General features: G+C 35.7%; 1 protein-coding gene across 1 annotated transcript in view; it reads right to left on the bottom strand.

Annotated features, from left to right (window-relative positions):
- Positions 1 to 15,753, bottom strand: part of SYCP1 (synaptonemal complex protein 1) — a 121,891-nt gene that overhangs the window by 85,989 nt on the left and 20,149 nt on the right. Inside the window, exons 8-11 of the mRNA XM_030327378.1 lie at positions 8,996 to 9,054; positions 5,744 to 5,813; positions 4,709 to 4,782; positions 2,006 to 2,114 (exon numbers count right to left, since the gene is read on the bottom strand). Of these exons, the coding sequence (XP_030183238.1) occupies positions 2,006 to 2,114; positions 4,709 to 4,782; positions 5,744 to 5,813; positions 8,996 to 9,054 (312 nt within the window). The remainder of the gene's footprint in view (positions 1 to 2,005; positions 2,115 to 4,708; positions 4,783 to 5,743; positions 5,814 to 8,995; positions 9,055 to 15,753) is intronic.

Genomic DNA, 15,753 nt, shown 5'->3' with positions numbered 1-15,753 from the left:
GAAACAACAGATGTAGAATTACCCTACAACCCAGCAATTGCACTACTAGGTATTTATCTGAAGGATACAAAAATGCTGATTCAAAGGGGCACATACATCCCAATGTTTATAGTAGCTCTATCAACAATAGCTACATTATGGAAAGATCCCAAATGTCCATTGACTGACGAATGGATAAAGAAGATGTGGTGTATATATAAACAAAGGAAAATTACTCAGCGATCAAAAAAAATGAAATCTTGCCATTTGCAACAACATGGATGGAACTAAAGTGTACTATGCTAACCGAAATGAGTCAGTCAGAGAAAGATAAATATCGTGTGATTTCACTCATATGTGGAATTTAAGAAACAAAAGAAATGAACATAGGGAAAGGGAAGGAAAAATAAGATAAAAACAGAGAGAGAGACAAACCATAAGAGACTCTTAAAGTACAGAGAACAAACTGAAGGTTGCTGGAGGGGTATTGGATGGGGTGGGGGGATGGACCAAAGGGGGAATGGGCATTAAGGAGGGCACTTGCTGGGGTGAGCACTGGGTATTACATGCAAGTGATGAATCACTAAATTCTACTTATGAAATCATTATTACACTATATGTTAACTTGGATTTAAATAAAATTTTAAAAATAATTTAAATATTTTAAAAATAAATTAAAAAGAAAAGCAAATTAGACACAGAAGGTGGGATTAGGTAACAGGTCAATAGAAGATCTCCCAACTGAAACAAAGAGAAAAAATAAAAGATATACCTCATATGGGACACAATGAAAAGTAACTTAAATGAATACATTTCAGTGCTTATGAGTCTGCAGAATCACAGAGAATTAGTTACTTAGTACCAGGAAATTGTTCCAGTTTAAATGATAAGATTAAACATTCATTCATCCTAACAACTCTTTAGCTATTATGTACACAGCAATATGCTAGGCATTGAATTACACAGATACTTAATGAAATACAGCCCTGCCTGCAAGACACCCATAGTCACAGATGAGTAATGGTTAAGCCATTCTTAAGAATAAGGAGTTCACTGGAATTTAGGCAAAATATTTGGAGTGGAGGTTAAGAGGCTCATTTGTGGTAGAGGAAATAGCCAAAATCATGATGGAGAGGTCAGAAGAACAAAAAACGTATGGGAAGTTAAACTATTTCATACCTGGAGTATACCGATTTAGTAATGACAGTAATGTAAAATGAGTGGGCATCGTTTCACCCAAACTATGTAATCATTTGCCATGTGAAAAAAAGAATTTTTTTTTTAAGAGAGAAGTGACAAATATCACAAGATCTATATGATGCTCTGGAAGGTATACAGTATTTCACAAAGTGTATTATGCCTTCCAAGTGCCCTGCTACCTAAACAAGTTTGAAAAATATTCAATAAGGTGGTCTAAACATAACATGACATTCAAGAACCTTCACAATCTGATCCAAACATTCTTTTCCAGTCATGTACCTGAGCTCTCTAAGATATAAACACACAAATCAGTGTTTCAAATATACCCTAACTCTGACACTTCTATGACTTGCACAAGGCATTTCTTCTGCCTACATTCTCCCCTCCAATTCAGTAGAGAAACTTTAATCATCAAAGGTATATTTAGTTTAACAAGCAATTTTCCCTAATACCTTTCCCAATACCTCTAGAGTGTCCCCAGGGTATTCATTCATTCATGAAATATGTATTGAGTATGCTGTGTGCCAAACACTGTTCTAGGCACTTGGAATGCATCAGTAAACAAAAGAAAGAAAATCCCTGTTTTCTTGAAGCATTCTGTTGAAATTCTGAAGAAAGGGACAGTATGGAAAAGTGAAAAGAGCATATGTACACTGAAAAATCTCCCTAAGTGACTCTATTACACCCTCCTCCAAAGATCCAATCCAGGTTGAGAATTACAGCACTAGAAAGCATTACGACAAAACTGTAATGAAAGCCAAAATTTTAAATATAACAAGAGTAATACACAAGACACACTGTTATATTTTCTTATGTAAATTCTTACTTGTCTTTTCCTCTAATCGATTAACTTTATCTCTGGATTCCTCCAGCAGAAATACCAAATTTTTCATTTCATTTTCTTTCTCAGTATTTTGGAGCAATAGTAGTGATACCTAAAATGAAATATTTAAATAATACAATATAAATATGAAAAATTAAATATAATACCTTAGCATTTACCATTACCTACGATTATTTATGTACTTGTTTATATGCTTTTCAACTGGTTGTGCCTGGCATTTAGTACATATTTGCATAATAAACATTTACTAAGTGAATGAACAAACTAATATGATCTACCCAATGATCTACCCAATATTATAATATGCATTTCAAGTTAGTACTTAGAATACACAGATAATGAAATAGATATATAATGAAATCTATTGGCTCATTTATTCCATAAATATTATGGAGCACCTACTTCATTCCACAAACCATAATAAGCATTGAGTATACAGAGATAAGGAAACTTACCTTAAAGAAACTCAGAGCCTTACACCAGGAGACAACTATACTTGAATATTATTAGTAACAGGACAAAATGTTATATGAATCAGCGCACACACACACACACACACACACACAGACCTAAATCAGTCTTAGAGGATGTAAACAAAAATTAATCCTTCTCAGAGTACTGAATTGAGTCTTGATAGACAAATAGAAATTAATCAAACACAGAAATTAACATTCTAACTCATACAAGAACACAAAGGATCAAAAGATCATGTTTTATTTAAAGAGCTGAAAATATTCAGATGGCTAGAGTATAGAGTCCATGTGAAGAAAAAGGTAAAAGATAAACTTATAAAGACAAGCTGAAGACTCGCAGATTCAAGATGGCAGAAAGACCTCTCTGCCCTGTATTCAATTCCAAATCACCCAAGAAATAACCAGGAGAACAAAGACAGATTCCATTTCCCATGAAACTATGAGACTTCTATGACCCAAACCACGATATGTAACGAAGGAAAGCAGTTAAAAGGAATGGAAAATGATGTAGTATAGAAAAGCAAGGTCATGGGGCGCCTGGGTGGCGCAGTCGGTTAAGCGTCTGACTTCAGCCAGGTCACGATCTCGCGGTCCGTGAGTTCGAGCCCCGCGTCAGGCTCTGGGCTGATGGCTCGGAGCCTGGAGCCTGTTTCCGATTCTGTGTCTCCCTCTCTCTCTGCCCCTCCCCCGCTCATGCTCTGTCTCTCTCTGTCCCAAAAATAAATAAACGTTGAAAAAAAAATTTAAAAAAAAAAAAAAAAAAAAAAAGAAAAGCAAGGTCAAACCTAAGAGCCTACACAGGGAAGATACTATTGAGAAGCAAAACAATTCAATCCCAAAGGACTCCAGAATGTTTCAAGAATTAGAGGCAACAGACACTGTGGAAGGTAGGTATAAAAAAGACTAAGTATAAGGAGGCTATTTGGAAGTCTGTATAAAGAGTATGAAAACCTCCCCAGGTCCACTTAATCCTCCTTTTTCGGACTCTCCTCCTTGATAGCCAATGTAGTCAGAGAACTAACCTGACTAAAGATGCAGACGTAGTCATATTGAAAAAGAGAATCTCTAAACCTAGGTTTTCTAATCACAGGGAGGGTTGTAATGAAAGGTCAGCCTGTGGAATAGTAAAACTCATCCTGTCCTTCCTACTCTGCCAGCCTCAATCCAAAATGCCATCAGTCAAGTCTGTATCACCAAGCAGGAATTTGGAGAATTAAAAAAAAAAAAAAAAGTATTATAAATAATGACATTTAGGAGTCCATAGCAAAATACTAGTTGGCCACGCCACCATTTCACAGGGAACCCCACCAATCTATAAGCCCTGCCCATGCACCCAGAACTCCAACAAGCTTTTTAGCACTTCCTTATTTTTTGTGTTCTTTATAATACTCACAATTTTAACTTTTAAAAAGGCCTTCTCTCAGAAATCTGGTTTAAAAGTTCAGTTACAATATGGAAAATTATTAAGTCTTTCAAAAGATCTAAGCCTTAACACATAAATTTAACCAGAATTTAAAAATACAAGTATCTTCTCTGTACTTTCAATTAACTTTTGTTACTATTGTTTAAGTAGATATCCTTGTTATCTATCATTACAAGATATCTTATAAAAAATAAAAAAAAACTCTGAAAAAATAGGGGGAGACAGAAAGAAGGGGATTCCTTTCTATAAAACATTTTCCATTGGTAAGCATGACTTGAAACTGATTAAGTTGGCATAATAATTGACATTTTTGTGAATGTCAAAGAACACAGACATTATTTTCACATTTTCCACTATGTGACATTAATAGAAAGAAGCAAAAGAGTATTTTAGTTCCCCCTCCTTGGTGTCATTAATAACAAATACATTTCAAAATAAACTGCAAAATAGGAGTTGAGTGGTCAACGATCATCATCTTTACATTTGATAAAGTTTTTATCTAAACAAAAGTTCTCATAAAATATTTTTGCAGCAATGTTACCCACTAATATAAATATTGTAGAAAATTCACTGAGTTTTTAAAAAAGGGTTGCCATTCAGGGTATGCATGTTTGAATCAACGGAAATTAATTCTGCTAGGTAAATGGCTAAGTATTTGGAAATGTATATTTAAAATCTCTCACATAAATTTATCATGCAGTCTGCAATACAGATTTCTTTTGAAATTTTAAGTATTTTATGAATTATCAAATACAAAGAATACAAAGAGTTGATTTTTTTAAAAAATACCTGCTTTTCCTTGTCATGTACTTCCTTCTTATATTCCTCTTCAAGGTGTTGGAATTTTTCATGATCTTCCTTTACTTTAAAAATAAAGCCGATATACTTTAATATCTTAACACAATTACACAATAAAATTTAAAGTTTCTGAGACTTTATTTCACCTCCTTATTTATCTAGATACTAAACCTCAAAGTTCTATCAAGTTAAAACTGCTATTTTCTTGCTGTTTAATAAAATATTGAATTTAAATAATATCAAAATATAACAAGAAAATTCTATAATTTTTATAACAGCAAATATTTAAAAGCTTATACTTTATAACACATTTTTTTAAATAACAGATTTTAAATATATACAGATTTTAAATAACAGATTTTAAATATATAGAGTTGACCCTTGAACAACAAACATTAGGGATACTGACCCCTACACAGTTGAAAATCCACATATACTTTTGACTCCCCAAAAACTGAACTACTAATAGCCTACTGGTGACCAGAAGCCTTACCCATAACATGTTTTGTATGTCATACGTATTATAGACTGTATTCTTACACTAAAGTAAGCTAGAGTAAATGTTAAGAAATTCATAAGAGAAAGTACATTTATAGTACTATGCTGTATTTACTGAAAAAAATCCACTGAAGTGGACCTGCACAGTTCAAATTTGTGTTGTTCAAGGGTCAACTTGTTATTTTATCATGAAACTTTACCAAGAAATGTAAAAATAAGACCAAATCACCCTTCTAAAAAATTAGTACAAACCATAATAAGTTTGATTTCAGGGAAAATGTAGCTTTGAAGCCAAAAGACTATTTTTAACATATATCAATTCCCTGCCACATTCCACAAGATTTTGAGGGGTTTACAAAACCCTGAGTACGAAATTTAAAAGACCTGAGGAATCAAGCTGAAGCTAGGAAAACATTAAAGGAATCTAATTTTTTATTAGATTTATATATTTTTATTTATTTTTATTTTATTTATTTGTATTTTTTATAAACATCAGTAGAGTAATATAAAATTAAATAGGATCCATACATTTAAAATGCATTTCCAATCTGGAATTCTCAGCTTGCCCACGAAGTTCCTCAAAAGCTATTATCATTTTCTGAAATATAAAATTTAACTTTTAAGAATCATACTTACATTTTTTAAATAGGTTCTTCAAACTATGAAAATATTAATAAATTTGTCTCATGATCACTAGATATAAAACCACTCAACTTTGAATAATGAAATTCCCATAACTTGTAATAATTAAATAACTTACTAAAAATGTATTAAGAGTGCCTACTAAATTAGCTTCCCAGATGCTTAAATGCACTGGAGACATGTTACATACTACCAAACAGCAGCAAAATGATTTTTGGTATTCTAGTCATTTACTTAATAGCCCATATCAAAGTCTATAATTTTACATATTTTTTTGCTTACTTAATTTCTGTCTTCCCCCCACTAAAGTGTAACCTCTGTGAGGTCTCCCTCCTATTAGAGTCCAAATTAACACTTACGTCATCTAGCAGTGTTAAGTTCATTCAGGATTCAACAAATCCTGATTTGCAGATTTGTACGAATTCATTTATTTGTTCAATAAATAGTTACTGAGTATCTACCATGTGCCAGCCACTGTTTTAGGCACTTAGGATATAGGACAAGGTTCTGATAGGGAACTAATTTATATTCCAGGGTAATGGAAAATACTTACATATACATCTATATCAAATAAATGTCATGTGGCTTTCAGCAAAGTTAAACAAGGTGAGGAGATAGAGAAAAACTGAAAAGAAAGGTATTTTAGATAAAGTAGTAAGGGGGATAATTAAAAAGGAGAATGAAGCTTAAGAGTTCTCATAAAATCTTGGACACAAAAGTTCTAGACAAAGTCAAAGAACCAAGATCAGAAAGAGGTTACAAGTTTGAGAAACATAAGAAAGAATGACTATACCTGAAAAAGCAAAGTGGAAAACAAGAGGGATAAGAAAGGTAAGCAGGAACCAGACACATTAGTAATACTTTGTATTTTTTTTTCAAATTAATGGTTATGTAACATAATGTGATAGTCTCTGACACAGAGTTAATACATATTTGATAAATTAAGTTAAATGGTGTCACTAACATGTAAATTCAAAAGCCACTGAATAACAAAACATTAACACACCTAGTACAGAATCTTAATCTTATTGGATATAATCCTATGTCAACAAATAATAATCCTTTTATCAAGAAGAGTTACATATATCTTTGTAGCTATCACTCGATTTTGCTTAGAAATGTCTCTATTTAGCAGTGTCTATGTGGCTCAGTCAGTTAAGCGTCCAACTTCAGCTCAGGTCATGATCTCATGGTTCATGGGTTTGAGTCCTACACATCAGGCTCTGCACTAAAGGCTCGGAGCCTGGAGTCTGGTTCAGATTTTGTGTCTCCCTCTCTCTCTCTCTCTCTCTGCCCCTTCCCTGCTTGTGTGTGCTCGCTCTCTGCCTCTCTCTCTATCAAAAATAAACGCTTTTTCTTATGAAGGTAATTGAAGAAGACTTAAAGAAATGGAAAGACATTCCCTGCTCATGGATTGGAAAAATAAATATTGTCAAAATGTCAATACTACCCAAAGCTATCTACACATTCAATGCAATCCCAATCAAAATTGCACCAGCATTCTTCTCGAAATTAGAACAAGCAATCCTAAAATTCATATGGAACCACAAAAGGCCCCGAATAGCCAAAGGAATTTTGAAGAAGAAGACCAAAGCAGGAGGCATCACAATCCCAGACTTTAGCCTCTACTACAAAGCTGTCATCATCAAGACAGCATGGCATTGGCACAAAAACAGACACACAGACCAATGGAATAGAATAGAAACCCCAGAACTAGACCCACAAACGTATGGCCAACTCATCTTTGACAAAGCAGGAAAGAACATCCAATGGAAAAAAGACAGCCTCTTTAGCAAATGGTGCTGGGAGAACTGGACAGCAACATGCAGAAGGTTGAAACTAGACCACTTTCTCACACCATTTACAAAAATAAACTCAAAATGGATAAAGGACCTAAATGTGAGACAGGAAACCATCAAAACCTTAGAGGAGAAAGCAGGAAAAGATCTCTCTGACCTCAGCCGTAGCAATCTCTTACTCGACACATCCCCAAAGGCAAGGGAATTAAAAGAAAAAGTGAATTACTGGGACCTTATGAAGATAAAAAGCTTCTGCACAGCAAAGGAAACAACCAACAAAACTAAAAGGCAACCAACGGAATGGGAAAAGATATTTGCAAATGACATATCAGACAAAGGGCTAGTATCTAAAATCTATAAAGAGCTCACCAAACTCCACACCCAAAAAACAAATAACCCAGTGAAGAAATGGGCAGAAAACATGAATAGACACTTCTCTAAAGAAGACATCCAGATGGCCAACAGGCACATGAAAAGATGTTCAGCGTCGCTCCTTATCAGGGAAATACAAATCAAAACCACACTCAGGTATCACCTCACGCCAGTCAGAGTGGCCAAAATGAACAAATCAGGAGACGATAGATGCTGGAGAGGATGTGGAGAAACGGGAACCCTCTTGCACTGTTGGTGGGAATGCAAATTGGTGCAGCCGCTCTGGAAAGCAGTGTGGAGGTTCCTCAGAAAATTAAAAATAGACCTACCCTATGACCCAGCAATAGCACTGCTAGGAATTTATCCAAGGGATACAGGAGTACTGATGCATAGGGGCACTTGTACCCCAATGTTCATAGCAGCACTCTCAACAATAGCCAAATTATGGAAAGAGCCTAAATGTCCATCAACTGATGAATGGATAAAGAAATTGTGGTATATATACACAATGGAGTACTATGTGGCAATGAGAAAAAATGAAATATGGCCCTTTGTAGCAACGTGGATGGAACTGGAGAGTGTAATGCTAAGTGAAATAAGCCATACAGAGAAAGACAGATACCATATGGTTTCACTCTTATGTGGATCCTGAGAAACTTAACAGGAACCCATGGGGGAGGGGAAGGAAAAAAAAAAAAAAAAAAAAGAGGTTAGAGTGGGAGAGAGCCAAAGCATAAGAGACTGTTAAAAACTGAGAACAAACTGAGGGTTGATGGGGGGTGGGAGGGAGGGGAGGGTGGGTGATGGGTATTGAGGAGGGCACCTTTTGGGATGAGCACTGGGTGTTGTATGGAAACCAATTTGTCAATAAATTTCATAAAAAAAAAAAAAAAAGAGAGAAAAAAAAAAATAAACGCTTTTTTTAAATGCCTCTGTTTAGAACATTTAACTTTTCACTACAACTTACCTCAATGTTATTATTTAGATCCACATATACTTGCCTAGTTTCTTCCCGTTCATATTCATCTATTAATATAAAATAATTCAGAATTAAATTTTAAAATGATTATAATGCCAATAATACTCAAAATGCCTCAAGAAAACATTAAAATATTTAAAATTCTGTTAGTGAAATGTATTAGTATATCCTGAGTCTCTGAAAATAGTATCAAATGTACAGAATTGTTGATTACTATGTTGTACATCTGAAACTAACATAACGTTGTATGTCAACTATACTTCAGTAACAAGTTTTTTTAAATAAGCTACTTCATAGTAGTCTCACAGCAAGACACAGCAAGGCATAGTAAGGCATGATTTTATTTCAACCTCAAAAGTTCTAATTTTCTTTTACCGAATTACTACCCATGAATTTATTCAAACTTTGTAAAATATATTTACAGTTTTAGCCTTTAAAATGAGTAGGGATTTAACAATTATTCTATTAAGTACTTTCTCCTGTGTATATTTATGATTCATAGAGTCCACATGAAAACCAAAGCCTACGATCTCTTGCTCTACTTCTGAGGAGGCAGAAAGGAAGATAAACTTGCTCTTCATGTCTTGAAGTTTAAGAATAGGTGTGGCTCCAGAGAGAAATCCCCTATAAATCCTCTACAACCTTTTTATTTTTCTGGGTGTTTTTTTTTTTTTTTACCTGATCAATGATTCCCTCTAGCTATACTGAGGGGAATGAAGGTAGAAGGCAGTACCTTAATTACAAAGCAGTAACAGACAACGTGGCTGTTCCTTTATCATCCCCCCAAATGAGACCAGCATTACATTAAAGCATGTTAAATTTAAAGATGGTAGGGGCGCCTGGGTGGCTCAGTTGGTTAAGCGTCCAACTTCAGCTCAAGTCATGATCTCACAGTCTGTGAGTTTGAGCCCCGCATCAGGCTCTGTGCTGACAGCTCAGAGCCTGGAGCCTGTTTCAGATTCTGTGTCTCCCTCTCTCTCTGACCCTCCCCCATTCATGCTCCGTCTCTCTCTGTCTCAAAAATGAATAAACGTTAAAAAAAATATATAAAGAGGGTATTAGTCCCAGATTCTCAGTAACCAGCTGCAAACAAGAGAATAGCAGCTGTCAATGGGAACCCAAATAACCAAAAAGAGGGTACATGAACTATCTTTAGAAGAATGCAGGTGTCCTAAACCCCTAAAAAATAATGGAGAAAGCTCTGGACTTACAGCATATGAAACAGGAACTGAACCAATTTTATCTGAATATTAAAGGGCTAGAAATAAAGGGCTGGAAATTTTAAGGAAATAGAGGCAGAATATATCAGCATTTGAACAGAAAGATAGTTCATACTTCTTACTCCATCTATTCTGTTTTATATTCACTACTTACACACTTAGTAACACATCTTCTCTATTCCTCAGAAATGATTTGTGCCAAAGAACTGCATTCTACTGCCAACACCTCCAATTTTCCCATTACCAATACCATTAGTACTTCCAAGATACCATCCAGCCATTCTTCCAATAGAAAAGTACTGGAAATTAAATAAAACTACAGAAAAGAACATAAACGGGTATAGATATACTTTACAGTTGTCAGAAGCAAGACCCTATAGGTAGTACAAAGTAGGGACTCTGGTAGCTGTTGAGTGTTCCAATGTGGTAATGTAGTATTGTAAAAATATAACCCTACATTTTCTGTTTTTCTTCTTGATATTTATCCATTGATCTATCTCCTTACCCCCCATTTCACTCCCTTCTCTTTACTACCCTCCCTCCCTCTCCCTTCACACTCTACCCCTCCTCCCCCCCCCCCCCCACACACATGCTTTGCCCCAGTTTGGGCAACTAGATCTTTCAGCATTTACTGCCTTAAAGAAGAAATGATTCAGGGGTGGCTGGGTGGCTCAGTCGGTTAAGCATCCGACTTCGGCTCAGGTCATGATCTCATGGCTCATGAGTTCGTGCCCCGCGTCACGCTCTGTGCTGACAGCTCAGAGCCTGGAAGCTGCTCCAGATTCTATGTCTCCCTCTCTCTCTGCCCCTCTCCCACTCACACTCTCTCTCTCTCTATCAAAAATAAACATTTAAAAAATAATTTAGAAAAGAAGAGATGATTCAAACAAAAGCAAAGAAAAACTCTTTGGGTTTCAAAACACCAGATTGGGGATTAAGGGAAGGATTCAGGACATAAACACTAGGTTTTTTAAATATATGAGTCAGAACAAAGATTCTCATCCTCTACGTCAAAGAAATATTTACTAATTTGTGGGAAAAAGCCTTTAGAAGGGGAAGCTAAGAGAGCTTGGTAGGTTCTGGCAGACACTTAAGAAAAGGTTCTGGAGCCCTCTACACTCACCAGACTAAGCCTCAGGGTTGAGGACCACAAAACCCCCAGCGAGTGTGGGCCAACCAAGAGCAGAGTGAGACTATACTTTTTTCTTCAGTAGGGCTCCAGAAAGATGACAAAACCTAAGAAGAAATGCCTGTGAAGTATATCTAGGCAGATAGGGCTTTAGACAGCTTCCATTACCCTTGTTGCAACACCCGATGCAGCTGAGCATGGTGGGACAAAGCACAGAGAACCAGCAGATATGAATGGGCCCTGAGGACAGAAATGAGGGAGGACTCAGCAGCAACCTATGTGGACCAGTTACTGAATACCAGTCGAAACAAGAAAAGTTCCATGGATAACAAATGTCCTTCTCTACCACATGGTACAATATGGGAACTTCCAAATTTAGATTCAACCCCAGGGGAAAGGGGAAAGTTCCCAAATTTACTAAGATTATGTTTCTTCTATGTTAGCAGCATCAAGGCTTTAAGATATTAAAAATTAAGATTTTTTTATATTTTAAGATATCAAAGTGTTATGCACGTTTCAGTTTATTGATTACAATTATGCAGAATCATAGTTTCTACATTTATCAGAGCATCAGAAAACCAGCCAGAAGGGGCAGAGTCACACAAGGTGAAAGCTTTACAAACTGCTCAAGGATATGCCATACAACTGTAAATATAAAAAGAGGATTCAGCCACTAAACCAGAGGAGGTAAATCCAGACTAAAGTCAGTTTATCACCTAGTTTATTTAGTCTGGATAGTTCTTGCTTTTTTCAATGGCATATATGGTGAGAAAACCCACAAGAGGCCTACAAAAAAATACTGTCAAACAAAGGAAAGGTAACAACATGAGAGATGTTAAAAGGAATAACCTATCTCTGAAAACAAAGTCTATCTAGAGAACCCAGATGAAGATTTCAGAAAACTATCCAGTATCCTCAACAGAACCAAGAAAATATGGTCAATGAAAGAGGAAGATACAGTGATAAAAGACAGAACAGGCCACAACAGAAATGCAAGAAATGGGATAAACCAAATAGAAAAATAAATGAGGAGGAAAGGGGCAATGAATTGGATGACACTACAAGAGACTTACAGGTTAGAGGCAGAACAGTACAGAATTGATATTTCAAAAGTCAAACTGGAAATATAAGAAACAAACAGGATGAGGGGGAAAATATTAAAACAATTAGAGAAAAGAAGAACTGAAGGCCAACAAACAAGTATTGCCCAAACAAAAATCAGACAGTGCCCATAGATATCATAAAGCTTTCATGAGCTAAAAAAAAGACCGGTACAGATTGAAATGGTTGTACTGACAAAACTGAATTATAATGATCAAACACACACACACACACACACACATACACACACACATACACACACACACACACACACAATATCTAGGTATAGATCTAGGGAACTGTGATTACCCCCATTTCACAGATGAGGAAATTGTGAGACAGAAAATTATGTTATTTTCCAGGATCCCAAAGCTAGTGAGTAGTGGGACATGATTAAAACACAGGTGTGCCTGGGGGCACCTGGGTGGCTCCGGTTGAGCATCTGACTTCAGCTTAGGCCATGATCTCATGGTTTGTGGGTTTGAGTCCAGCATCAGGCTCTGTACTGACAGCCTGGAGCCTGCTTCAGATTCTGTGTCTCCTTCTCTCTCTGCCCCTCCCCCACTTGTGCTCTGTCTCTGTCTCTCAAAAATAAATAAATGTAAAAAAAAATTTTTTTTTAAACATAGGTGTGCCTGATTAAATCTAGTTTGGATAAATGCAAAGAATGCTATCTGGATCCAAAAATGTAAATGTACATGCAAAGAATAAAGCAAAAAAGAAAATGTAAAGGTTTTAATTAATAGTGAACTCACTAAGCCTATAATGCATTGTGACTATCAAATAAACTGACCTTAGAGTTCATTAAAGACACCTACAATTAGACAATGAATAGTCCCTTACACAGGGTAAGTTACAAAACTTGATTACCTCAGACAGATCTGGACTCTGTAACAAAGATGTTCAACAGATCAACCAAAATGCCAAAAGCACTTAAGAATCTTCAAATGTCTAGGCTAACGACAAGATTCAAAAAGGACAAGAAGCCAGCTTTAAAGATCTAAAGAGATAGCACATAAAAAATGACTTAGACTTTTTCCATATGCCTTAAGGAGAGCTACAATAAGAAGACAGAAACTACGTCAAGATTTCAGCTCAACATAAAAATAAAGAGCTGTCCTTAAATGACAATCTTGGGGTTAGTGAGTTTCCATCACTGAATATATTCAAACGTAAAAAAGACTACCACTTGGTTAGACATGCTATAAAGGAAACTAGATCAATGGAAATGTAAGTAGACTACAAAAGCTTTAAAGTCTTTCCCAACACTAATACACTAACTACTTTAGGTTAGGACTTAAGGCTACAAAAAAAAAAAAAAAAAGCTAACGCAATATTTCGAATGGCAGGCTAAATAATTCAATATCATTCAGTGTGCAACAGCCATTTAAAGGGTTTTTTTTTTAAAAGGTGCATCTAAGAACAGATTTGTTCTTTTTTTATTAATCTATCACCTACTATCTTGAAAGACATTGTCTAAAAAACGGACTACTGAATTAAGATATGATCCCTTGCCCTTAAGCTTGCAGTGAGATGTCTAGCATATAGTAGTAGACACTCAAATATTTGTTGAGGGAATTCATAAATACAGTACATGGTAAAGGTATACAAAGAAGAGGAGCATCTAAATCAGACTACAAAATTGGGGAATATTTCCCAAGAGTAGTAACATTTATTCTGAGTTTTGAAGGACAAATACGAGCTAAGGAGATGAAGGAAAGAGGATCAGTCAATAAAAAAAATACATTCAAAAGCTCAGAAGCATAATCTGTTTAGGGAGTAACAAGTAGTTCTCCATGAGCCTGTATGTATGGGAAAGTGGCAAACACCATGCTATCCACCAAAAAACATATTGAAAACCATTTAATGAATTAGACAGTAACATGATTTGGTCTATATTTTAGGAAAGCATCAAGGACTCTGTTTTCTGGTAATAGCTAAGTAAGTCAGACCAACCCTCCTACTGCAGACAGTTAAAAATCTGGAGGATCTTTTAATTCTTAAAGGAATCAAAGATCTAAAAACATAATGATGAAAACATAATCAGGCCAAGAATAGATTGAGGGTTATAATTCAAAAACACCAAACCAACTTGCAGTGCCAGTCAAGATGAAGTAATTCCACTATAGCTTTTCTCTCCCATTGCTTACAGCTAAGATCCCTGAATGAAATACATAAAGCAACTACTTTAGGACTCTGAAAAGTAAGCAAAGGCAGATATATTGGAGACAAAAAGTAAAATCTTAAAGAAATGACTCATGTGAAGGTGAGTTTCCTGTTTAGGTTTTTTCCTATCTTCCCTCCTAACAGTAGCCAAAGTGTAAGGCCCCAGCAGAACTGTAACAGGAAACATGAGCAGCAAAAGGAAATCCTGATTTTTTTCTTTTTTTTTTCCCCTCACAGCCCTGTCCCCAAAATGGCCCTAGTAGTGGAATAGTAGCAGCCATGGCAGCAAGGACATACAAAACCCCAAAAGAAATTCCACATTTACAGCCATCGGGCAGGGAAAATGGGCCCAAGGCTGAGCATGGGGGAGAAATCTTAAAGACAGCTCCAAAAGAGGATTACCTAAATTATGATATGAGTCCCATGGGAAAATTGAGAGAATATACATGTACAAGACAGACCCAAAACAAATACAGCAAGGGCTTTGAAAACTAAACTCCAATATAAACCACTACCCACATCCCAGACCTAATCTTGAGTGGAGCATACAAGAAACAGAGCCAGAGCAGTATACCAAAGGCTTTGAAAACTGAACTGATACTGGAACCCAGCACACAAAAGGCAAGATAGAACTTGTGATCTGATCTGGAGTTGACAAACTGCTAAAAAATAAACAAACAAACATACATTGTCCTGGGGATTTTAAAAGGACCCAGATTCTCACAACATATAATTTCAAAATGTCCAGGATATAATCAAAACTTTTCAACATTCAAAGAACCAGGAAAATGTGACACCATTCTAGGTCTCAAGCAAATAATCATGGATAATGAAGTACACAATGAGATAAACAAGAAGTAGAATGTAGAGGACGACACACCGGAATAGACCCCTTTAATAAACTTTATTAAAACCTTAATAAAATAATGTTTAATTTATTATGTTCATGGAGATAAAAAAAAAAGCTGAACTTAAAAATTTCAGCAAGGAACACTAGTGGTGAACATCTCATATTAAATCACAATGTTACACACCTGAAACTAATGTAACATTGTCCATCAACTTTATGTTAAAGAAAAATTTCAGCAACAAACCTGAAAGTCTAAAAAGTGACACTACAGATATTTTTA

Source organism: Lynx canadensis, chromosome C1 (assembly GCF_007474595.2).
Source record: "Lynx canadensis isolate LIC74 chromosome C1, mLynCan4.pri.v2, whole genome shotgun sequence".
NCBI lineage: Eukaryota > Metazoa > Chordata > Mammalia > Carnivora > Felidae > Lynx > Lynx canadensis.
Note: the sequence above shows the minus strand (reverse complement) of the source record. Positions and strands in the feature narration are given on the sequence as shown.